The sequence below is a fragment of the Camelina sativa genome, chromosome 2 (assembly GCF_000633955.1).
Source record: "Camelina sativa cultivar DH55 chromosome 2, Cs, whole genome shotgun sequence".
Lineage (NCBI taxonomy): Eukaryota > Viridiplantae > Streptophyta > Magnoliopsida > Brassicales > Brassicaceae > Camelina > Camelina sativa.
The window spans coordinates 10,502,164-10,528,547 of NC_025686.1; the positions used below are offsets into that span (position 1 = coordinate 10,502,164).

The 26,384-nt window shown below is 36.1% G+C and overlaps 2 protein-coding genes and 1 pseudogene across 2 annotated transcripts; all 3 read left to right on the top strand.

The window, feature by feature from the left end:
- LOC104721809 lies at positions 232-2,241 on the top strand (annotated as a pseudogene).
- LOC104721818 (uncharacterized oxidoreductase At4g09670-like) lies at positions 8,203-9,975 on the top strand. Its single transcript, XM_010439889.2, has 2 exons — positions 8,203-8,767; positions 9,149-9,975. The coding sequence occupies exons 1-2, from the start codon at positions 8,303-8,305 to the stop codon at positions 9,770-9,772; spliced, it is 1,089 nt and encodes a 362-aa protein (XP_010438191.1). The 5' UTR covers positions 8,203-8,302; the 3' UTR covers positions 9,773-9,975.
- LOC104750484 lies at positions 14,684-16,739 on the top strand. The gene is made up of 3 exons (XM_010472286.1): positions 14,684-14,769; positions 14,969-15,386; positions 15,495-16,739. The coding sequence occupies exons 1-3, from the start codon at positions 14,684-14,686 to the stop codon at positions 16,737-16,739; spliced, it is 1,749 nt and encodes a 582-aa protein (XP_010470588.1).

The window sequence follows — 26,384 nt, forward strand, 5'->3', positions numbered from 1 at the left end:
TTAAAATTAACTTTTTCTTAATATATGTATTTTAACTAAAATATCTTATATTTTGAAACGGATGAAGAATAATCAAAAGATTCTTTTGGCCTAGTTTGTCACCAAAGGCACGAACTTCAAAATTTTGGTCCTCGGCTCGAGGTAGTCTTTCTGAACTTGTTAATCTTTCTTGGCTCTCTTATTATATCTCGCCACTCTCACTCATCTCTTGCCTGAGACAGGCACACCAATATGGCTAGCCGTATGCAAATCCGAATCGGAGTAATGGGATGCGCCAAAATCGCTAGGAAGGTCTCTCGTGCCATCCATCTCGCTCCTAACGCCACTATCGTAGCCGTGGCCAGCCGTTCCCTCGAGAAAGCCAAAATGTTTGCTTCCGAAAACGACTACCCTCAATCAGCCAAGATCTATGGCTCCTACGAATATTTCTGGAAGATCCAGCGGTTGATGCTCTCTACATTCCTCTCCCAACTAGCGTCCACGTTGAGTGGGCTATACGCGCTGCCGAGAAAGGGAAACACATTCTTCTGGAGAAGCCCGTCGTGATGAACGTAGCTGAATTCGATAAGATTGTCGTTGCATGCGAAGCCAATGGTGTCCAGATTATGGATGCAGTGCTGGCTTAAGAGGGAGGGCGGGCAGTACAACCGCCCCGGTACATAGATTAAAGGGCATATACATATCAGAAAAGGGACACAAATTTTTTTTTTTTGTAAGTTAAAGAGGCATAAAAAATATATTTTTAATTTAAAGGGGCACAAAAAAAGAAAATTTGTATGCTAAAAAGGGGCACAAAAAAAAATTATATGAACCAAAAAGACTTTAAAAAAAAATCAGTAAATTTTTCTATAGGTTAAGGGGTATTTTTTTTTTTATTTGCTCAAGGGCAAGTAATATGTTTAAGCCGGCACTGTATGGATGGTACCATGTGGGCTCATCATCCTAGAACCGCTAAGCTTAAGGAATTCCTCTCAGATTCAGACCGTTTCGGCCAGCTCAAAACCGTACGTACATCCTTCTCTAGATGTTCCCAATCTCAAGATTTGATCAGTTCAGTTAACATTTAGTGATTAACATGTGTACTCTCTTTGAATGATTGATATTTATATATTATCTGATTCTAAGGAGGTGTTTATTTCTTAGAGAAGTTGATCTTCCCACTTCAGTGTTCTGTCTTGTGTAAATTTTGTAAGTTTCCAGAGATAGTAAACAACATACACAGTTGACCTGTGATTTCTAGTGTGATGAGGTCTAGTGTGATTTCTAGTTCCTTGAAGAATAGATAGTGATGGGTTTCAAAATTTACAATATTTTTTTTGGGAATAAATCATTGACCACTATACTTTACGTGAGTTGTTTATAATTTAGTTTGGGGAAGAGGTGTCTGTGTTTCCTTCACTCTAAAGCAAAAGGAATTTTCGGTTTTTTATATATTAGGAGTTAGGACCTTTAATTGATCATTTGATAGTGTGAAACGCTGTTTCTTGAAAGTCTTATTATGTTGGACGATGCAGGTACATAGTTGTTTCTCATTTGCTGGAGATGAAGATTTCCTGGAAAACGATATCCGTGTGAAACCGGATCTTGATGGGCTTGGTGCGCTCGGGGACCTTGGATGGTACGCAATCCGAGCAACCCTTTTTGCCAACAACTTTGAGCTTCCCAAAACTGTCACGGCTTTTCCCGGTGCAGTCCTAAATGAGTCAGGAGTGATTCTCTCTTGTGGAGCATCTCTCAGCTGGGAAGATGGACGAACCGCAACCATATACGGTTCCTTCTTGGCAAACCTAACGATGGAGATAACCTCCATTGGAACCAACGGCACACTTCGTGTTCATGACTTTGTTATCCCGTTTCAGGAGTCCGAGTCATCGTTCACCACGAGTACTAAGTCTTGGTTCAATGACTCTGTGACTGCATGGGTTAGTCCTCCGAGTGAGCACACGGTTAAGACAGAGCTTCCACAAGAGGCGTGTATGGTAAGAGAGTTTGCCCGATTGGTAGGAGAAATGAAGAACAATGGTGCAAAGCCTGATGGGTTTTGGCCTAGCATTAGCCGAAAGACTCAACTGGTGGTTGATGCTGTCAAAGAGTCTATTGATAAAAACAACGAACAGATTAGTCTCTCGCTCTAATCACTGAAAATAAAAAGGCTAGACCAAGCCTTCTCTCTCCCTCAAAACATTGATCATCGGTAAAACTCTTAAGTGTTGTTCGGCCTTCTGCAGTTCTGCTGCTACGTCCGTGTGGTTGTATACCATTTAAAATTTTGAAATTGTTGTTGGATAGTTGCGTTCAATTTTATATTTTTTTTTCTATAACGTTGTTGTAGTTTATAACTTTATACTGTTTTCTGCCTTTGATCTGATATAAACAAATAAATTACTTGTTTTTAAAAATAATTGGTTACTTTAAAGTATGTCATCCAGTAGAAAGTAACATGTGTAACATGCGTAATAATTGGTTACTTTAAAGTATGTCTTCCAGTAGAAAGTAACATTTATTAGAGATTGGGATTTGGGACCAAAGCTTTTCCTACAGTCTTCTCCTCTTTTCTATAACCTATTTCTTCCTCCTAAAATTTAGTAGAATTAACTTACAAAGTAATTCGAAATTTTGACAATGGTTATTAGTTTTAGAACTAAATAACAACTTACCTCCAACTTTGACCATTAAGTCACAATTTAAAGAAGATGTCCATTAATTTTTGCCGTGGCTTTAGGATTTTGGGTGTGGTTTGTAAAAATGAAAGACTGATTAGTAGATATTAATTGTAGGCTGTAGATTTGTATTTATATTTATATTTTAAAATAATTATTTTATTATATAAAGCATCATTTTTTTTTTGTGATGTGGAAAAAATAGCTTCTACAGCTAAAAAATGAAAGAAAATGAAAGTGGACCATAAATTTGAAAGAAAAAGAAAAAAAACGAAAAAGACTGATTGGTTTAGGGTTGCTGGTTGAGTTTTTTTTTTGGCATCCTAAAGGCTAAAACCATTACCAATCAAGACTTTTGGCTGAATCTATACTACTATTTTTGCATCAGTTTTTGCTCAAAAATACTTTTTGGAAAGTTTTTACATTTAATGCATTGACTTAAATATTAGTTACCAAAACTTCAAAATTAATTATATGTAAGATTTTTTAAAAAATTAGGAAATCTTTCTACCTCATTCAAACCTAAATATATGATTCTATTTCATTTTTATTTGAATTTATATTTAAATTATCTTGAATTATTCTATATTTAATTAATAAAAATTGTGATTTTTTTCTTGCATATAATGTAATACAAAATTTTTAAAACGGACATATAATAATCAATACATGAATAAAAAATACGTGTACAATATCCCACATTGTCTAAAAAAATTGGGCAATGATTTAGAGGCATACTATAAAATAGACCAAAATGATTATGAATACAAATGAGTAGAAAACTTGATTTATCAGGCATTCAAACTTTAAAAAAATTTATTTGGTCTATTCCGGTTCTTTATTTTAAAGATTTTTAAAAGGTTAAATATGAAAAATATTTAAAACTTTTAAAAAGTTAAATATGAGAAATATTATACCGTAGATACACAATAAATATTAAAAATTAAGATGATATAGTGTGAGTTAAAATATCTCAGGACGGGGTTACATAGCGGGACGGATTTTATCGATATTTATATAAATAAAAAAATATCATTAATTCGGTGCTACACAGGTAAAACTTCATTTCATTATTTTGTTAACATTGTCGGTATCAGAGAATAGACATATCTAATTAAATTGATTAAATAAATATTATGTAAAAAATAAATTATATTGCAGTATTATATGGTTTATTTAACATTTATTATATAATTATAACATATTTAATCAACAAATACAACTTATAATTTAAATATTTTAGTTCTAAGTAATTTTGCTCCGCGGTGTACCGCGGGTCCTAATCTAGTCCAAGAATAAAAAGACAAAGAAAAAAGGAAGAACAAAGGAAAAAAGGAAAAAAACTGTTAAAAGAGGCTATGTAATTTTCCATTTTACACATAAAAATAAAATAAAAAAATCGAAAATTGTTTATATTCTTTGTTTTTCTTGTTGTCAATATTATTGTCTAATGACCAAATATTATTAGAGAGAATGCAAACTTGGATTTGGTGAGAATGACAACAATGGTGAGTATTGAGTAACACTAGTCTACTTGCTCTTTGGTATATATTCTTTGTAAATAACATATATTGAAATAATAATTTTTTTAGAAAAAAAAACTATAATGTTTGACAAAAAAAAACTATAAATTTCGAAAATATTTACTCTAACTCTAAAAAATGTTTGAACCTAAACGGTAATTTCAAACCAGAATCCATAATACCTAACTCTAAATCATAAAACTAAAATTTAATCCAAAAAAATAATGTTAAGCTCTAAAAACTATAGGTTTAAAGTTAAACCATAAAATATGGGATTTTCTCACTTTTGAAAACAATCCCTTATATATTAAAAGAGAAGTATTATCACCCAAAATGTTGATGTGTCGCACTCACAGAGCTCTGTACACTATTTCCTTTATTTGTCATCAGTTTTTTAATAATATTTCTATTTATATACCATTGTATTTTTGGAAAAATACAATTAACACCCAAAATTAAGTTCTTATATTCTCTTTCTAACTTAATTATATAATTTAATTACATTTTCATAAAATCTTTAAAATTAATTTTAAGAAGTCTTTGTTTATATGATATGATAATATAAGATTGATGTTATAATAATTCTCACAGGTTAAATTTTAATTATTATACAAAATTTATATATATATATTTTTCTTAAAATATATATATATATATATACATATATACTACACAATCAAATTTTAGATCAATTACCGATAAATATAATAGATTTTGTAAATAAAAATAAAATTAAAAACATTTAATAATTATTTTATACCGTACTATTTACGGGTTGTTACCTAGTTAGCCTATTATTTAATGTTTATTATTTGTTGAGAAATTTGGTAGAGAGTAGAAGAAACTAGAAAGTAGAAAGAACAATTCTTGGATTCACTCCTAGGGTGAACCCATTCATTCACTTCTCCTTGCATTAGCCAATAAAAATATGACATGTCACCTTGTATTTAAATTGTAAATATTTTGAAAGATCTAAAATAAAGGAAACAAAATAAATAAAAAAAGAGTAAAAAAATTAAATAAAGTTATTGACGCCTTAGATGCATTAACGGCGTTGTCTTTCTTTTTAGGTTTTCTCCATCCTTTTTATTTTTTTGGCGCAAAAGAAGAGATAAATCATGAAGAAACAGACGATCGTGAAAGTGAAGACATTCGTTGGGAACAGAAGAGATACGACGATCCCTTTTTAATTAGATAAACTCATACTGTGAAAGTGTGAATTTCCCACCTGGCCACCTGTGTACTCCAGATAAACACACATATGCATATTCACACCAAAAAAAGAATTCAGAGATGATCATTACCTACAATTAGTTTCGGGTTTATAATTATGTTAAAAGTCAATCATATCCCATCGTGAAGTGTTAATGCTTCTTGTTTTGGGTTTATAATTATGTTAGCTTAACCTCTCGTCATGTGTTAAAAGATGTGAAGCTTGCTGACTTCATTACTCTTATTTTTTTTATAAGTTTGGTGGAGACAGATAGTTTTTTTACAACAAGTGTCTTTTTTTTTCCAGAGTTTCGACTTCTAGAACTAAAACAGAGTTATAAAAACAAAGTATGAACTATTAAAACAGATCAGATGACTTTGTAAACCAAACTTGAAAGCCGGTCTCTGTTAAAAACAGATCAGATGACTTTGTAAAACAGAGGAAATGAACTGGATACTTGCATTAGATTGAAAGAAATGGGTCTTTAAATATGGTTGTAGAACCAACGTTGTCTCTTTTAACACATGAATAATCCGTAAACATACATAAATTGTAGAAGTCACCAATTCAAGGAGATTACAAAGTTGCAAAACCTCTTTTTAATGGAAAGTCAACCAAAAAACAGAAGTTTGAACTCAATTAAAGTACTCATCGATGATCATAAAAATCTAACAAAAAAAAAATCTTACTAACACTCCGATGCCTTACGAAAGTGTGTAGTAAAGGGACTACTTTAACTACCAAAAGAATCAGATTTTGGTTTCAAAATTCTATATGCGTATGTACGTGTTTTATGTATATATAATTTCTTATGTACACTTTCTTTCTACAGCAAAATTTAATATAGTTTGATATAATTTAGGTCAGCTAGTTTGACGATCAGCTATACACAGGACGAGGTTAAGATAACATAATTACAAACGAAAAATAAGAAGCACACATAATCCTATACAATTTGATTACGATCTCTTAATTCACGATGGGATATGGTTGAGTTTTATCATTTAAAATCTGCCTTCAATCAGATATAAAAGAAACATGTAAAGAACAAATATGAAACTAATTGCAGCTAATGATCATCTCTGAATTTTTTTTTTTTTTTTTGAGAAATTGAAATTTTATGTTTGGATATAGAGATATGCATATGTGGATATAGATTATAGAGTACGCAAGTGAGAAATTTACAGGAATTTGACTGAAAGTGATAGTAGTAGTCTCCTTCTCCGAATCCAATTGACCAAACCAGCGATCGTCTGTTGTCGTGGTCTTCACGTTTTATCTATTCTTCTGCGCCAAAAAAATAAAAAGGATGGAGAAAACCTAAAAAGAAAGGCAATGCCGTTAACGCATCTAAGACGTCAATAACTTTTTTTTTTTTTTCTCTTTTTTGTTTATTTTGTTTCCTTTATTTTAGATTGGGAAAAATGTCATTAAAGTCATGAACTTTCAAATTTTGGCCATTTAAAACATGAACTTTGTTGTACGCCATTTAAAACATCAATTTTCGTTGACTAGTTTTTTTAAACATGAAGATTCGTTGACCAGACCAAAATAGACATGACGTTAAATCTGATAGTTGACCTACTAACATATGTTACTATGCCGTTAATCACTCCGTTACTGACAAAACGACATCGTTTTAATTGAAGTTTTAGTTTGAAATAATGTCATTTAAACCATGAACTTTTAAATATAGGCCATATAAATCATGAACTTGTAAATGTATGTCATTTAAACCATGAACTTTTAATTTATGTCATTTAAACCATGAACTCGCCCTGGGCATTCGGTAAAAACCAGACAACCTAAAAATTTTGGTTATCGGAGCAAATCGAAGAGAGAAAGCTTAATCGTTCGGTGCAATTGATTTGAATAACCGGATTTTGGTTTGACTCGGTAATCGAATCGATTGGTTTATTAGAAACTGTAGAAGTATATAAGCTTAATCGGCTAACCCGTTTAACCCTAGTTTAGTTTATCTCTTCTTTCTTCGACTCTGCCTCATGATGCGATTCTGAGAAAGAGAGAGAAGAACATCAGTTCATCATTCTTTTTCGATCTTTGTCATGTATTTTGTGTCTTTTTGTTTTTTTCTTGAGTCTTTTTCATTTATTAGGACACTACACTAGAGTCTGAAGGATTGATCATCTTGTTTTAGGATACTGCACTAGAGTTTGAAAGATTGATCACCATTTTTATGTATTATGGTTTACATAACATAAATTTGAAAGTTCATGGTTTAAATGACATACATTTACAAGTTCATGGTTTAAATGACATATATTTACAAGTTCATGGTTTAAATGGCCTGTATTTAAAAGTTCATGGTTTAAATGACACTTTTCGAATTAAAACTTCCATTAAAACGACGTCGTTTTGTTAGTAACGGAGTGATTAACGGCATGGTAACGTCTGTTTGTAGGTCAATTATCGGATTTAACGTCATGTCTTTTTTGGCCTGGTCAACGAAACTTCATGTTTAAAAAAGCTAGTCAACGAAAGTTGATGTTTTAAATGACCTACAACAAAGTTCATGTTTTAAATGGCCAAAATTTGAAAGTTCATGATTTTAATGACATTTTTCCCATTTTAGATTTTTCAAAATATTTACAATTTAAATGCAAAGTGATATGTCATATTTTTATTGGTTAATACAAGGAGAAGTGAATGAATGGGTTCACCCTAGGAGTGAACCCAAAAATTGTTCAAGTAGAAATCATGGATGGATGCGCTTAATTATTAATGTTTTTGTTTTTTATTGGGCCACCAATTATTATCATTCGTTAAACATGTCTCTTCTCTTGTATCGTTAACAACTTCACCAATTATTATCATTCCTTTTCTCTTTTCTCCTATCATCACTCACTCTCCCTCATCCTTTAACCGGAAAAAATCTATCAACAACAATGGCCACCACCACCCAAATCCGAATCGGAGTAATGGGTTGCGCCGACATCGCTAGAAAAGTCTCCCGAGCCATCAACCTCGCTCCCAACGCCACAATCGCCGCCGTAGCAAGCCGCTCTTTAGAAAAAGCCAAATCTTTCGCCACCGCCAACAACTACCCTGAATCAACCAAGATCCACGGCTCTTACGAGTCACTTCTCGAAGATCCAGAGGTCGATGCTCTCTACGTTCCTCTCCCCACTAGTCTCCACGTTGAGTGGGCTATACGTGCTGCCGAGAAAGGGAAACATATCCTTTTGGAGAAGCCTGTTGCTATGAACGTAGCTGAGTTTGATAAGATCGTTGCTGCTTGTGAAGCTAATGGTGTTCAGATTATGGATGGTACTATGTGGGTTCATAATCCTAGAACTGCTAAGCTTAAGGAGTTTTTGTCTGATTCAGAACGTTTTGGTCAGCTTAAAACTGTAAGCTAACTCTTTGAATTTTTCAGTAAATTTGAAATGTTGTGATGTTGAAATTGGATTGGAGTTTTGTGGGTTTCTTTAAAGTTGATAGCTTTGGCTCTTTATAGAGTAGATGTCCTCAGTCTCTAGGTTTGATCTGGCTTGTTTGTGTTTTTGTTGTGATGTTGAAATTGGATTGGAATTGATTGAATTTTTATGGGTTTCTTTAAAGTCAATAGCTTTGGTTCTCTTAGAGTAGCTTTATAGAGTAGATATATGTTCAGTCTCTAGGTTTGATCTGGCTTTGTGTATGTTTCTATAGTAAACAACATAATTAGTTTGGTTTCTAGTTTCTTGAAGTTTCTTGAAAGTCTTATATCTACTTGATGTTTGAGTCTGTAGGTTCAGAGTTGTTTCTCATTTGCTGGAGATGAAGATTTCCTCAAAAACGATATCCGTGTGAAACCGGGTCTTGACGGGCTTGGTGCGTTAGGAGATGCTGGATGGTACGCGATCCGAGCAACTCTTTTAGCCAACAACTTTGATCTTCCCAAAACTGTTACGGCTTTTCCCGGTGCTGTGCTAAACGAGGCAGGAGTGATTCTTTCCTGTGGAGCATCTTTGACATGGGAGGATGGGCGAACAGCAACCATATACTGTTCCTTTTTGGCTAACCTGACAATGGAGATAACTGCTATTGGAACGAATGGTACACTTCGTGTTCACGACTTCATTATCCCGTATAAGGAGACAGAGGCGTCGTTCACCACGAGCACTAAAGCTTGGTTTAATGATCTTGTGACTGCGTGGGTTAGTCCCCCTAGTGAGCACACGGTTAAGACAGAGCTTCCACAAGAGGCGTGTATGGTGAGAGAGTTTGCCCGATTGGTTGGAGAAATCAAGAACAATGGTGCAAAGCCTGATGGGTACTGGCCTAGTATTAGCCGAAAGACACAACTAGTGGTTGATGCTGTTAAAGAGTCTCTTGACAAAAACTGTGAACAGATTAGTCTCTCTGGTCGTTGAAGGAAAGAGCTCAAATTTAGAAATGTTGTCATGAGTTCTCTCCTCTCTCTCTCTCTCTCTATTTTTTCAATCTTCGATCATCCGTTAAACTTTTATTACCCATGTGTTCGGTCTTCTGCTGTGTCCGCCTGTAGCCGTATGGTTGTATGTATGTCATTCCTAATAAAAATGTAAAATTAATAAATTTTCGATTACATCTTAAATGTTGGTAACTGTAAATCACATGAAGATGCACGACTAGTCTCTGCGGCCAAACTACTATTGTATGTGTTTACATTTGCAAGTACATTTTCGTTTCTGAACAGGTCTTCCAATCTTATCAGACAAGTCCACCTTTGAAGTCATATTGCCGACCGTTGGACCAATGTAAATTTTTTAAATATTATTTGGGTTTGGTTCAGTATAGAAATTTCTATACCACTCAGGTTATATAATAAGATTTCAGCTTAGGAACGTTTTAAGAAGATATCTATTGTGAAGTTGCTTGACTAGCGTTGGGTTGAGTTGAGGCAAAAGTAGTCTGGTAAACGACAGTTGAAAATTTAGGTGACCAAATAACCAAACCGAACTAAACCCAAATAGTTTTAGACAACTTGGCTAATAATTAGAACTGTAGAACAAAATCTGAATATTATAAAGATAAATAAAAAATTTAAAGCGTTTGGAACACAGAACTATCTTTTTTAAAAGGATAACTCAGGTAAAGGCAGAATATTTGGTCGCAGAAACAACTTTAAATTCGATCTCAACATTCAAAGTGTCTTTCTTGCCCAAGTAATACTTTCGAAGTTCAGCTATAGACACGAAGCGATTCCAACGATAACCTTGGCCTGGTCTATAAAACCACCAGTTAACTGCAACAAAATAGAATATGTAAAGTTAATCGAGAATCACAAACACCAAATATATCTCGTTAGCTAGGAAATAATATATAGTAAATCGTGTTCTATAACATACGATTGTATATCAAGTGAGTGGATCCACGTGGGCCTTCAACTTTCACAACACGTAAATATTTTCATCTTCCTTCAACTTTTCACCATCATCTAAATACAGAAAAATGGATAACCATTTACCATCTGGTGGAGAGGAAGCTTGGGAGTTGGAAGCTTCACATCATATGAAAGTATTTCCCATTTGGTTCGAGGTGGAGCAACAATGACATCAACACCAAACTCACAGTGATCTCCATCAAAGAGGTATCCGTTTTTATGGTCGTTAAATGTATCAAGGGGAAGCCCTTGCGGTAATCCCCATATCGTTCTTAATGTATTAAACGGCTTCGATTCCCAATCTAACATTGATATACACTATGCACTATTGGTATATAATAGAGAAGGAAAAAAAAAGGAAAAACAAAAAATGTACATTCACATACCTTGAACTATAAAGTACTTTTTTCTTTTTTGTTAAACATGAAAAATCGGAGATCTGCATAAATCTCCGTTGGTGGTGTAGCTTTGAGGGTTGTACTATCTATTTCAACATACATTGAAATAAATCCACTCCCATTGTCCTTGTCATTCCCTTTTGGGTATATGATCAGTGATGTGATCGAGAGACGTGAACCCGACCGAGGCGACCGAGAGACACCAAACCTGCCCGGGACATGCGACCAAGGAACAACCGAGGCGGCCGAGGCACAAGAAACTGAAGCGGCCAAGGCACCGGCGATCACTCCCGGAGCCACGACGCGTTCCAAGAGCTCAGCAAAGACAGCCAAACAGCGACTCAACACATTTGTCTGGTCATTCACGCAACACCAGCCACCCCAAGGAGACTTCGAGGACTCGATCCGATTGGTCTTCACTCTTACCCAAGAGTGAAGACACCAAAGTCGCCACTGCGAGGAAATGTACTCTTTTCCCTACTCCGGGTTTTTTCCAATGGGTTTACCGGAGAGGTTATAACGAGGCATGGAGCTTGGTGCAAAACACCTAAATGCTAAGTTGCTTCACACGCAAAGCCAAGGCGGTTATCTCTCTTTCCCTCTTATTTTTGGTTTAATTTTGAACTTTGAGAATATTCTCTTTTGATCCTTTAGCATTTGAACGTTGGGGAGCTTACTTTGAAAGTCAAATGAGGTGATGTGTTCCATTTACAAGGGAAACACGCCTAAGGACGATTGTGCGGTTCATAGTGAATCCGTGTGTCCCTAAACTCTCACTTGACCTATTGTATTTAAACTCTCTCTTAGCCTTTGTGCCTCCTTAGACTTGAATGAAAATTAAACCTTTTCTCAAGAGAGATTCTTGACTTGTCTCCATCCTCTCATTAGTCCAATCCGGGATTGCCTAAGGGAGAGAACCCTAACAAGACTCAAACCGGGTTTGATCTTGTTAGCGACCGTATCAAGAGAAGAACCAACTCTCTTGTGTCGTCATTCGATCCACTCATCTCCCCTCGCTTCGCTTCCATCACTTCCCTTCGCAACCTCGAGTTCTCTCTCACCAGCTCTCGAGTGTTCCACCGTTCCATCTCGTGTCGATTCCCCATCGCTTCCATCGTCAGCCTCGGAGGTCACCACCGTTCTGCGTCGTAGCCGCTCGGAGCCTCTCGCAGCCTCTCGAGGTTCTCCGCATCTGTACGGTCCGAAAGAGTCCACCGATCATTTTCTCAAACGATTCGTTTGAATCGTCTCAAACTTCGTTTCCCCCATTTGTTTCTTCCATAGAACCGAAGCCAAGAACCTTTGCCGAGGAAAGTTTCGCCGATCGAAAGTTGACCGAGAGTTCAAGACGCTTCTGTACCGCTATCGCGTCCTCGGGTCACATCAATCAGTCTCCTGAAATTATTTTAATTTGATGATGATTTTGAGGATGGTTACACTTACAACAACTTGTGGCACTAGTTAAGCAAATAAGCGTTACGTACCAATTGTAATCACCAGAGGAGAAATAACGGGATTGGTATCTGCCATTAGTAATTATCATTCAACATGCAAATATCAGATTTCAACATGAAATTAAAAACTTTAAAGTATTGCTTACCAGACAGTTCCTGGAGATCAACGTGGATCAAGCTTCGTTAAACCTGCACGCCCATGACTATCGAGCAACTCTTCCAGTGTAAGATTGTTGAGACGTGTAGAAGCTCCTGTAGACGGAAAACGAGCGGGTGGAGTCACCTCCTGACGATCCCCAAAGCCAAAATTCACATTAGAGGGTGAAGGTGAAGGTGAAGGAGAAGAAGTATGATAAGACGGTGTCACCGGTAGTGGTTGCGAGGTTGAACGGCGAGAATTAGAACCGGTGGGAGCAGGTACACCTTGATCAGACAGGAACCTTGTGTAATCGTTGCCATTAAACATCTATAAGAAAAACAAAATCAATTTAATCAGATCTAAGAGAAATTAGAAAAAATTAGAGTTAATAGATGAAATTAGGGTTAATAGAATTAGGGTTAATAGATGAAATTAGGGTTAATAGAAGAAATTAGGGTTAATTGAAGAGATTAGGGTTTATTGAATAGATTAGGGTTTGCCGAGGAGGATAGAAACAAAGACGAAGAAGACGAAGAGATTAGGGTAATACCTTGACGGAGAAGACGAAGGGTTTGCCGGTTCAACGGAGAAAACGAAGGGCTTGCCGGATAAGACAAAGAAGACGAAGGTTTTGCCGGAGAAGATGAAGAAGAGAATGGTTTGACGGAGAAGATAATAGCGAGTGACGGAGAAGAACAACTAGAGTTTTCCGGAGAAGTCGAAGAAGAGCGGCTACGGTTTGCCGGAGAAGACGAAGAAGAAAGGAGATTAGGGGTTGAGAGGATGAAGAAGAGAGATTAGGGTTTAGGTGAATGAGTTTGAGCTTCGCTCAAACCAGAGCTTGGTGGTATATATAAACATTTTGCGCCCTCGCAAATCCCTCGCAGATATTGTGACGGAGTAACTAGGAACCGATAAACTGACCAATCAAAATTCACCAAATTTTGCGAGGGATTAGCGAGAAGCACTCGCACATCCCTTGCAAACAAGTCGCAACAACCGACAAACTGACCAATTAAAATACACCAACTTTGCAAGGGATTACCGATGGATCCGTCGCAAATCCCTCGCACCTTTATAATCAATCAAATTCATTTTATACCAAGATCATCCTCGTTAAAATGTACTTAATCAAAAGCTAAAGAAATACCAAAATCCAATATTATTAATCAAAAGCATGAGAAATACCAAAATGTGCTTAATCAAAAGATCATACCAAGATCTATGGGTGTCAAAATGGATCCAAAATTATGGATCAACTCAAACCAAACCAAACCAAAAACTTATTGAGTTTGATAATTTGAGTTTTAATGGGTTAATGGATCAAAATGGTTTATGGATTTAATGGATTGGGTTGAAATGGATTGGAGTAAAATGGTTGATGAGTTGACTAAAACCAAACCAAACATAACTGAATTGATTTTAAATACCAAATTAAACCGATTTTGTTTTTAATCAAATGTGTAAACCAGATTGAACCAAGAGAAATAAACAAAACCAAACTTCTTCTTCTTCGTCGATCGATTTCAAACTTCTTCTTCTTCTTCTTCTTCTTCGATGGAGACAGACTCAAGCTTCTCCGTTCTTGATGGAGAACCGAGCGTGTGAGCTCCCACGTGTGGAATTACAACTTGTTGTTTATAAAATGCTGACACGTGGTGGGCTATGGTTGGGCGATCAAAACTGGCCGTTAGAGACTATATGAGCAAGTGTTAGCTCAGCTTTTCTTTTTATCAGAAATCATTTGTTAAGAAAACTTGTAAAACAACTAAAAAAGATTATTGTTGCTGGGTTTCCCTCATCTTGAGAGCTGGCTTATTGATTACGTGTTTCTTATGAACATCGAAACGATTGTTTGAGAGTTTGTTGGTTGAATCATGAAATTTTTTGTACTAAAGGTATCAGAGCATCGTCTTTCCTCGGAAATCATGGTAGAGACGAGAGCGAACACAGAGAAGAAGAAGGATCCAGTGAAAGGAGATCTAGATTGCGATGCGTTGGATGAGAAGGTATCGTGATTGGAGATACTTCAGCTGGAAGAGCAAATGGAAGAGCGTCACCGTGAGATGATGCAAAATTTGGCGAATATGTAAAAAGAGATGCGACTCGCAACGGCGGGTAAAGCGCCAGAGGTTCAGAGCACTCCAGATCTGAAGGTATCAAGATCATCGGCATCTTTGGAGGTTCATTCCGGTTTTTTGGGAATCGCATAGATCAACGCGACCTGATGTGGTAAGATATGAAGCTCAAAACTATTATCACGGTGTTACAAGGTTGGGTCGAATTGATTTCCCTAGATTTGATGGAAGTAGGATCAAGGAATGGTTGTTTAAGGCTGAGGAATTTTTCGTTGTTGATTTCACGCCGGATAATATGAAGGTTAAGACGGCAGCGATACATTTTGATAGTCACGCAGCAGCTTCGCACCATTCATTTGTTAAGTCTAGAGTCGGATTGGAAGTTTTGTATGATTGGGAAGGTTACGTGCAAATGTTGTTGGAAAGGTTTGAAGATGTGTGCGATGAACCCATGGCAGAGCTTAAGCAGTTGCAAGAAACTGATGGCATAGTGGATTATCACCAGAAATTTGTGTTGATCAAGCTTAGGGTGAATCTTTCTGAAGCTTACTTGGTCAGTTTATTTTTAGCTGGGTTGTGGTTGGATACTCAAATGCATGTAAGAATGTTTCAACCTCAAACGATCCATCACTGTTTGCTCTAAGGCAGGTTATATGAAAAGGCTCATCCTAAGAAACCTTTTACAACAACTTGGTCTCTTAAGTTAAGCAATGCTGGTCCAACTATCAAGTATACAAAGGAGAATGATGTTAGGACTGATCAGCAGTGGGGAAAAGGTTCTGTCAAATCCATTAATCCAACACCAAGGAAGCTATCTCAGCAGGAAATGAGTGAGAGGAGAGCTAAAGGATTGTGTTATCTCTGTGATGAGAAATACACCCCAGAACATTATCTGGTGCATAAGAAGACACAACTTTTTAGTTTAGATGTGGGAGATGAATTCGTAGATGCAGAGGAAGTGTTGTGGGACGAGTGTGAAGTGGATCCCAAAGGTATGCCACAGATATCAGTTAACGCTATATCTGGTATCTCGGACCATGAGACGATGCGGGTGAAGGGAACTTATGATAAGAAGATATTGTTCATTTTTATTGATTCTAGCTCAACACACAATTTTGTTGACTCAAAGATGGTGGCTAAATTGGGTTGTAAGGTAGAGAGTGCAGGGTTATCTCTTGTTTCAGTGGCTGATGGATGGAAGTTAGCAATTAATGGCAAGGTGAAAGATTTCACATGGAAGTTACAGGATACCACCTTTCAATCTGATGTGTTAATGATTCCTTTACAAGGAATAGACATGGTACTGGGTGTACAATGGCTTAAAACGTTGGGACCAATTACCTGGGAGTTCGAAGAATTGGAGATGGGGTTCAAGTATAAGGGGCAACGAGTATTATTATATGGCCTTAAGTCTGGTTCTGTAAGAGATGTGAAGGCACAGAAGTTGCAGAAGGTACAAGAGGATCAAGCTCAATTTGCTCTGTTGTGTGTGCAGAAGAAACGGGAAGAAGAGAGTGAGGATATTTGTACCCTTAGTACATTATCGACAGAGGCAAAAGTTGATACGGTTATAGGTCAGTTGGTGGAAGGGTTCCCTGACCTCTTTGTTGAACCGACAGAGTTACCGCCATTCAAAGCACATCATAACCATAAGATCAAGTTGTTAGAAGGGTCTAATCCGGTGAATCAAAGACCGTATCGTTATGCTATTCACCAAAAGAATGAGATTGATAAGATTGTTGAAGAAATGTTGTCTGGTAGTACCATTCAAGTCAATTCCAGTCCCTATGCTTCTCCAGTTGTGTTGGTTAAGAAGAAAGATGGATCATGGAGGCTTTGTGTTGATTATAGGGAATTGAATGGCAATGACAGTAAAGGATCGTTTTCCTATACCATTGATAGATGATCTTATGGGTTAATTGGGAGGGTCAATGGTCTATTCTAAGATTGATCTTCGTGCGGGTTACCACCAGGTGAGGATGGATCCTAACGACATTCACAAGACTGCGTTTAAGACTCATGGTGGACATTACGAGTATTTAGTAATGCCACTTTGCCTTACAAACACACCTGCTACTTTTCAAAGTTTGTTGAACTCAGTCTTTAAAGAGTTCTTGAGGAAGTTTGTTTTGGTATTCTTCGATGATATCTTAATCTACAGCTCTTCTTTACAAGAACATGCTTATCATCTGAAATGTGTGTTTGAAGTGATGAGAAAGAATCAGCTGTTTTCCAAGATGAGTAAGTGTGCTTTTGCAGTTGATCGAGTAGAGTACTTGGGACACTTCATTAGTACGAAGGGCATTTCTACTGATCTGGTGAAGGTCAAGGCAGTGGAGGAATGGCCTAGACCAGACACAGTGAAGCAGTTAAGATGGTTTTTAGGTTTAGCTGGTTATTATCGTCGTTTTGTTAAAAAATTTGGAGCTATTGCTAGTCCCTTGCATGCTTTAACAAAAAAAAGTCGTTTGCTTGGTCTGATGAGGCACATAAGGCTTTTGATCAGTTGAAGCTGGCTCTATGTCAAGCACCGGTATTGGCATTACCGCTATTTGATAAGCAGTTGATTGTCGAGACTGATGCTTGTGGCCATGGTATTGATGCAGTGTTGATGGAGGAAGGGCATCCATTGGCGTACATTAGCAGACAATTGAAGGGGAAACAGTTGCATTTATCCATTTATGAGAAGGAATTGTTAGCTGTTATTTTTGCAGTGAGGAAGTGGAGACATTACTTGTTGCCAGGGTATTTCATCATTAAGACCGACCAACACAGTCTCAAGTATTTGTTGGAGCAGAGGTTAAACACTCCTATTCAACAATAGTGGTTGCCTAGTTGTTAGAATTTGACTATGAGATTTAATATAAGCAAGGCACGAAAAATTTGGTGGCTGATGCTTTATCGAGGGTGGAAGGTTCTGAAGTCTTGCACATGTCTATGTCTATTGTGGAGTGCGATTTAATGAAGGAGATTCAAGCGGGTTATGAGACGGATGGTTCTCTAAAAGCTATAATTGAAGCCTTGAAAGCGGATCCGGCAGCTAAACGATATTATTCTTGGAGTCAGAATATTTTGAGGAGGAAGAGTAAGATTGTGATTCCATCAGATTTTGTTTTGAAAGATAAAATTCTGCAATGGTTGCACTGTTCTAGAGTGGGTGGACACTCAGGCAGGGACATGACTCATCAAAGGGTGAAAGGAGTTTTTTATTGGAAGGGCATGGTGAAGGATAGTCAAGCCTATATTCGTAGTTGCATCACTTGTCAGCAGTGTAAGAGTGACAATGCCGCTTCTCCTGGACTCCTACAACCTTTGCCTATCCCAGAAACTATTTGGAGTGAAGTCTCTATGGAGAATTATGCCTTTTGAAGGATTGTCTCTGTCTGCAGGGAAATCAGTGATTATGGTGGTTGTTGATCGGTTGAGTAAGGCTGCCCACTTTATTTCGTTGGCTCATCCTTACAGTGCTCTCTCGGTGGCTCAAGTTTACTTGGATAATGTGTTTAAGCTTCATGGGTGTCCAATTTCCATTGTTAGTGACAGAGACACCGTGTTTACTAATGAATTTTGGCGTGAGTTTTTTACTCTACAAGGAGTGACTTTGAAGATGTCAAGTGCATACCATCTGCAGAGTGATGGTCAAACATAAGTGGTTAATCGATGCTTGGAGAATTATTTGCGTTGTATGTGCCATGATCAGCCTCATATGTGGAGCAAATGGTTGGCTTTGGCAGAATATTGATATAATACCAATTTTCACACATCTAGCAGAATGACGCCTTTTGAAGTTGTGTATGGTCAGGCGCCTCCCATTCACTTACCATACCTTCCTGGTGAATCTAAGGTGGCGGTGGTAGCAAGGTCTCTACAGGAACGGGAGAATATGCTGATGTTGCTTAAGTTCCATCTTCTGTGAGCTCAGCATCGCATGAAGCAGATGGCTGATACACATCGCACTGAGCGTGGTTTTGATATTGGTGACTTTGTGTATGTGAAGCTGCAACCATATCGTCAGCATTCAGTGGTCATGCGAGCAAATCAAAAGTTAGCACCAAAATATTATAGGCCATATAAGATCTTGGATAAGTATGGAGAAGTGGCTTATCGTCTCGCATTGCCCGAATACTCTCATATTCACCCGGTGTTTCACGTTTCACAACTCAAGGTATTGGTGGGTAATGTCACTACTACAACTCAACTACCTTCTATTCTGCAAGATGTTTTCAGGAAAGAGCCGATGAGGATTTTGGAGAGAAAGATGGTTAATCGCCAAGGTAGGGCTGTTACGAAGGTTTTGGTTCAGTGGCTTAACGAACCGGTGGAAGAGTCAACTTGGGAGTTTCTTTTCGATCTTCACGAGAAATTTCTAGAGTTTGAAGCTTAGAACCTTGCGGTCAAGGTTCTGCTAACAGGGAGAGATGTGATGCAGAACCGAGCATGAGAGCTCCCACGTGTGGAATTACAACTTGTTGGAGGACCAATAAAACGCGGACACGTGGTGGGCTATGGTTGGGCGATCAAAACTGGCCGTTAGAGACTATATGAGCAAGTGTTAGCTCAGCTTTTCTTTTTATCAGAAATCATTTGTTAAGAAAACTTGTAAAACTACTAAAAAAGATTCTTCTTGTTGGGTTTCTCTCATCTTGAGAGCTGGCTTATTGATTCCGTGTTTCTTATGAACATAGAATCGATTGTTTGAGAGTTTGTTGGTTGAATCGTGAAATTTAGTGTACCAAACCAAACATAATTGAATTGATTTTAAAATACCAAATTAAACCGATTTTGTTTTTAATCAAATGTGTAAACCAGATTGAACCAAGAGAAATAAACAAAACCAAACTTCTTCTTCTTCGTCGATCGATTTCAAACTTCTTCTTCTTCTTCTTCTTCTTCGATGGAGACAGACTCAAGCTTCTCCGTTCTCCCCGTTCTTATTGGATCATCTGGGACTCAATCTTCTGGTATGAATCACTCAAATATCTGGGTTTCCCTAAATTTTTGCTTCTCTTATTTGTTTTGTTTGATTTTGTGTCTTCTTCTATTGGGTTTGTTTGATCTCTAATCTCTTGTTGGAACATTTGAATCCTATTGAAGGCTTTGAATCCAATTGTATTTGGCGTTCTTCTATTGGGTTTTTTTGGATTAGCTTATGTATTTGTGTGGATTTATCTGTAGATTTTTTTGGAATAGCTTATGTATTTGTGTGGAGTGATCTGTAGATTTTTTCTGGAATAGCTTATGTATTTGAGTGGATTGATCTATACTCTGTAGACGTTTCTGCTTAAGTCAGGTTTTGTATCAACTCTGTTGTTCTCTAGTAAGTAACCATGGATTAGTGAGTTTAGCATATTACAAACTACCATCGCTTAAGAACCATGACAAGTGAGTTTTTAGTGTGTTTTTTAGTGTAACGAGAACAATTACACAAGGCAAATTTGTATCACATTAGCTTACTTAATGTTTACATGATTACATCTAAGCTCACATTAGGTTCTTGTGAGTTCTTCTTCTTCTTATTCCAGTTCCTTTTCTATATGTCACTACTAGTAACAAACATTGTCTAGGATCTGAATCATTTGAATATTTGATTAGCTTAGTGTATGTAAATGTTGTTCTATATCCACTAACCTTGTTGTATATATTGGCTGAGTTTAGAGATCATTGTAAGTTTAGTAAGTTTATCCGTCAAGCATTGGTCATAGGACTTGGTATTGTTTGGTTGTTCTTGGTTCTGTTTAGTAACTGTGGTGTTTCGTGTTGATTGTGTTTAGTAACCGTGGCATACATTGGATCGTTAATAAAGAGTCTTGATTGTGTTGTCGAGTGACTGTTAGTGAGTGATTGTCTTGACTGTTTTGTGGTTTGCAGAACAAGTGATGAATGAACCGAATGATGAAGAAGAAGCTCCTAATGGTGTTGTTGGACAATTATCATCATCAAATGCATCACAATCTAGAATACTAGTAAGTTCTTCTCATCATACACAAAGAAGTAAGATCATTAGTGTGGAATCACTTTGTAATAGAAAGAGCTGATAATGATGAAGAAAGGGCTTATTGTAAGAAATGTCCAAAGAGTTATTTGTGGCAGCCTACTAGTAGAACATCTAATTTGAAACGACATTATGAGAAATGCTCACTAGATGTGGATGTAGAAAGTTTGAGGGTGAAGTTTGATGATAAAATTGCTAGGGAGAAGTTTAGTAGGGTGATTATACGACATAATCTACCTTTCTTGTGGTTGAATATGAGGAGCTTAGGGATTTTCATAGTTAATAAACCCAGATTATAAATGCTATACTAAAAACACAGCTGCTGCTGATGTGGTCAAAACTTGGGAGAAGGAAAAGCTGAGATTAAGGTCTGAGTTGGAAAAAATTCCTAGTAGAGTGTGTTTAACTTCCGATTGTTGGACTACTGCTTATGGAGATGGACATATAGTTGTGACTGCACACTATGTTGATGCAAAATGGATTTTGAATACCAAAAGTCTTTCATTTTGTGATATACTTCCTCCTCACACTGGTGATGCATTAGCTGATAAGATTCATGAATGCTTAAAAGAGTGGGGGATAGAGAAAAATATGTTTAGTTTGACTCTGGATAATGTTACAGCTAATGGAACATTGCAAGACATATTAAAGGATAGGCTTAATTTAGATAATGATTTGCTGTGTAAAGGAGAATTTTTCCATGTGAGATGTTGTGCACACATATTGAATCTTATTGTGCAGGATGGTTTATTTGTTATTAGTGGTGCATTGACTAAGATCAGAGAAACTGTAAAGTATCTTAAAGGCTCAAAGTCTAGACGTATTGCATTTGGGGAATGTGTAGAAGGTGATGGTGAAGTTCTTTTGTCTTTGGATGTTCAGCATAGATGGAATTCAACTTACTTAATGCTAGAGAAGGTTTTAAAGTATGAGCGTGCTTTAAATAGGTTTAAAGTGGTTGACAAAAATTACAAACATTGTCCCTCAACTCAAGATTGGAAGAGAGCAAAGTTGATTCATGAGATTTTGATGCCCTTCTATAGTATTACTACTTTGATGTCTGGAAGAAGTTATTCTACATCTAACTTGTACTTTGGGCATGTATGGAAGATTCAGTGTTTGTTGGAAGTGAATAGGAATCATGATGACAACATGATTAGAGAGATGATACATAAGATGAGGCTGAAATATGATAAATATTGGGAGAAGTACAGTGTTATACTTGCTTTGGGAGCTGTTCTAGATCCTAGGATGAAATTTAGACTTTTGAAGCATTTAGTTATGATGAACTTGATCCATTTAGTTCACAAGCAAAAATTGATCACCTNGTGGTGCATTGACTAAGATTAGAGAAAATATAAAGTATCTTAAAGGCTTAAAGTCTATACGTATTGCATTTGGGGAATGTGTAGAAGGTGATGGTGAAGTTCTTTTGTCTTTGGATGTTCAGCATAGATGGAATTCAACTTACTTAATGCTAGAGAAGGTTTTAAAGTATGAGCGTGCTTTAAATAGGTTTAAAGTGGTTGACAAAAATTACAAACATTGTCCCTCAACTCAAGATTGGAAGAGAGCAAAGTTGATTCATGAGATTTTGATGCCCTTCTATAGTATTACTACTTTGATGTCTGGAAGAAGTTATTCTACATCTAACTTGTACTTTGGGCATGTATGGAAGATTCAGTGTTTGTTGGAAGTGAATAGGAATCATGATGACAACATGATTAGAGAGATGATACATAAGATGAGGCTGAAATATGATAAATATTGGGAGAAGTACAGTGTTATACTTGCTTTGGGAGCTGTTCTAGATCCTAGGATGAAATTTAGACTTTTGAAGCATTTAGTTATGATGAACTTGATCCATTTAGTTCACAAGCAAAAATTGATCACCTTGAGAGTGAGCTTTATAAACTCTTTGAAGAATATCGAAATTTTTTTCCTTTGACTCCAGTTGTGAGTTCTGCAAGATCATAGTCTTATGCTCCTAAAAGAGGTAGAGGAAGCTTAGACGTACAAGATGTAAGTTTCTGTACTTGTAAGTTTAAGTTTGTTTGATGGTTTAACCGTTCAAGTTTCTAATGTGTTTAAATTGTAATGATACATGATTTGTTTGATTTGGATGATGTCCCAGATTATATTGAACAAGGCAAGTCAGCTTTGCGTATGTATTTAGAGGAACCAAATTTAGAGATGAAAAGTCATCCTCATCTAAATGTTTTGCACTATTGGAGAAAGAACAGACATCGTTTTGGTGCGTTAACCTACATGGCCATGGACATTCTTAGCATTCCCATAACCACCGTAGCTGCTGAGTCTTCCTTTAGTATTGGAGCTCATTTGATTAACAAATACATGAGCCGTCTTCTTCCAAGCAATGTCCAAGCTCTGTTATGTACGCGTTCTTGGATACATGGTTACAAAGTCGATTGTGAAGGTAAGAAATACTATACTTTATCAGGTTGCTTTACTTGGATTAGTTTATCAGTTTGTTTTACTTGGATTTGTTTATATTTATCTTATGTATTGTAGATGAAAATGGCAAGACAGTTATTATTCGATCAGATCCAAATTATGTGGATACTTCCTTCTCTACAGGACCAGAGACTTAAAACCACCATCATTCAAAGGTGAAAGTTTTCAAATTCTGTGGATACTTACTTCTCTTTGTGTTAAACGTTTTTGGTTTCAAATGTGTGTTGCAGAACTTATGTTGACTCTTGTGTTGGTGATCGATTAATACATTGCTAGAAATGGAGATGGTGTTGATCTCTTTTGTCTCTGCTTGAATTAGATGATTCACCTCTTTGATGCGTTTGAGTTTGAGATTGAATGTTTGAGTGTTTGAGGTTGAGTGTATGAATGTTTGAGTTTGAGTGTTTGGATCGATCTAGAATTTTTGAGTTTTGTTTCATTTGTAGAGTTTGATTTCAGATGGAGATGGTGTCAAAGACAGCTTAGAAGAAGACTAAGGAATGTGAGGGAAACAATGGTGTCAAAGACAGCTTAGAAGAAGACTAAAGAAGACATCTTAGAAGAAGATTTTAGAAGACAATTTAAAACAGTGATGTTATTTTTTGGATTATTATTATTTAAAATTTCTGGTTTTCAAAATCTAAGTAGACATATATCATATTTATCTATAAAATTACACAAGCTTTGATGAATTTGTAAAATTATACATAGTCTCATGATGATACAAAGTGGGTCAACTCATTTAACCCATTAACCCATTAAGCTAAATGGGTTGTGGTTTGATCCAAACCATTTGCTAAATGAGTTGGGTTGAATCATCACCCATTAAACACTAAAACTCAATGGTTTTGGGTTGGTTTGGTTTGGTTTAACCAATTTGACATGTCTACCAAGATCCAATATTATTAGTTTTCTAAGTCCAACATTATTATATACAAATAGTTTGCTATGTGTAGATAAAATTAAAGTAGGTTCATATTATTAGTTTGCTAAGTTCGGATTTTCCTATGCTTTGGAAATTAATCTCCAAAGTTTCTTGTCTCTTGATGCAATGTTGGTTAGTAATGCTCTTCTTTAATTTTCATGTAAAAGATCAACTGCGAGGGAACCGTGAGGCTTTAGCGAGGGATTACCTAGGGTGCCTCGCACATCCCTTGCAAATTGCAAGGGATCTGCGAGCCTCTTGCGGGGATTCTTCGCACATCCACCGTAAATCCCTCGCAAGCGTATATATTCTTTTGCATCAACTTTATTTTCTTAATGATACAATCTCTATTAATTTCATGTTTTTCCTATGTTTTGGAAAGTTCATTGTTCATATAGTTGGTGATTACTGGACTATGGACTCTACATTGCAATTGTTGATTAAAACACTTTAACACTTGGTCATATGTTCATAATGAAACTAAATCACAAATTGACTTACATATATGTATATATATATATATTTATGTGTTTTCTTTACACATGTTGATTCATCTCAAATGTTTTTTTGTCTCTTAATGTTTACTGGGAACTTCACTTCAGAATTAAACCTAAGCTCAAACCCTAAACCCTAAACCCATAATGACCTTACAAATCCCTCGCTTCTTCCTCGCAAATTTGCTACGGATTATATTACTCGCTAATTCGTCGCAAGTCTGCGATAGATTTGCGAGGAACCACTTTTTCCTCGTAAATGTATCGCACATCCCTCGCAAACTTGCGAGGAATGTGCGATGGAAATTTTCCTCGCAAATTTGCAAGGGATTTGCGAAGATCCTCGTCTTCGTAGCAAATAACCCGCAAATTCATCGCAAATTTGCAAGGGCGTTTTTCCGTCGCAGATTTCCGTCGCAAAGAACGTGTTTTTTTGTAGTGTTTTAAGAATTCTTAGTGAGTTGCTTTGATTAGTTTAATATTAATAATATGATTAATTTAATTTTGAACAACTTAGATGAGTTTCAGGAGTGGTGATGGTCTTATGGCCAACTTTAAGAGACTTAAGATAAAAGATACAGAAAAAAATTGATGAGTATACAGAAAACTTGGTTTGGACAAGGATTAATACTCCAAATTATTGAGCTCGATACTCAAAATTTGGAGTATTAATATATAGAGGTTTTACTGTAGTTAAAACTTAAAATGCCTAAAGTCAACCAGAAAAGAAAAAAAAAATGGATATTCTCGGCAATCTCTCAGTCCAGCTCGATAATGCACAAATGTTCGTCGAAAATTCATCAAGAAATGAGTACATTGTCGAGGAATCTCAAAGATGGTTGGAGAAAAATCTTCAGCTGTTAGCTGGTTTTGATCTCGTTAACAAGGTGGCACTAAACCACTCTCCTACAATACCATGATTTCTTTATAACTATCCTTGGTTCGGTTGTCCTTGCAAACAATGGTATTGATAGTTGGTTTTTGAATTTGATACCGAACTAGTAAAAAAAAAATATATATATATATATACCCATTATTATCTTGTTTCATTAGTAAAAGAATTACCTCTTTCGTTTATTTTTGAAAAATACAACAAATGCTGATTAATAAATTATCAAAAAACATGCTAAGAAAAGTTGTCCCATGTTGTATATTTATAAGGTTTCACAAGGTTAACTATTTTATAAAATAGGTAATAAAATAATATTTACGAACATTTGTAGTAATGCTTATCAAAAACAGTTTAAAAAACGTGGACTTCTCAAAATTTACAGAAAACAAATAGATGAAGTATATAATAATCCAATTTATTAATAAATCTTCATATGTTCGTCGTGAGAAAATGGAGCAGCAGACAGACTTTTTCGTTTGTCAATGTATATTACTCTTTACCAAATTAATATAGTTAGATGTTTAAAAAAAAAATCCTCATATAGGATGTTTCATAAATTTTAACATTCCATTGTCATTGTTAGTCTGTCTATATAAAAAAAAATAAAACATCTATTGCTTTTGGACATCAAATTCAAATATGACTTTATAACTTAAGAGATTATGAAATAAGCAACCGAACTAAAACAAATTCAATTTTGACAATTTTGGATGGAACAAATGAAGAAAATTTAAGTAATATAAAAAAAAAAAAAAAAAAAAAAAAAAAAAAAA

Excerpts from the sequence above, each read along its gene's own strand:
- LOC104750484 (XM_010472286.1), top strand. The coding sequence starts at position 14,684 with ATGGTAGAGACGAGAGCGAACACAGAGAAGAAGAAGGATCCAGTGAAA. Across the intron at positions 14,770-14,968 it reads GCGTTGGATGAGAAGGTATC|ATCAACGCGACCTGATGTGG; the intron begins GTGATTGGAGAT and ends GGAATCGCATAG. Across the intron at positions 15,387-15,494 it reads ATCTTTCTGAAGCTTACTTG|GCTCATCCTAAGAAACCTTT; the intron begins GTCAGTTTATTT and ends TTATATGAAAAG.
- LOC104721818 (XM_010439889.2), top strand. The coding sequence starts at position 8,303 with ATGGCCACCACCACCCAAATCCGAATCGGAGTAATGGGTTGCGCCGAC. Across the intron at positions 8,768-9,148 it reads GTTTTGGTCAGCTTAAAACT|GTTCAGAGTTGTTTCTCATT; the intron begins GTAAGCTAACTC and ends TTGAGTCTGTAG.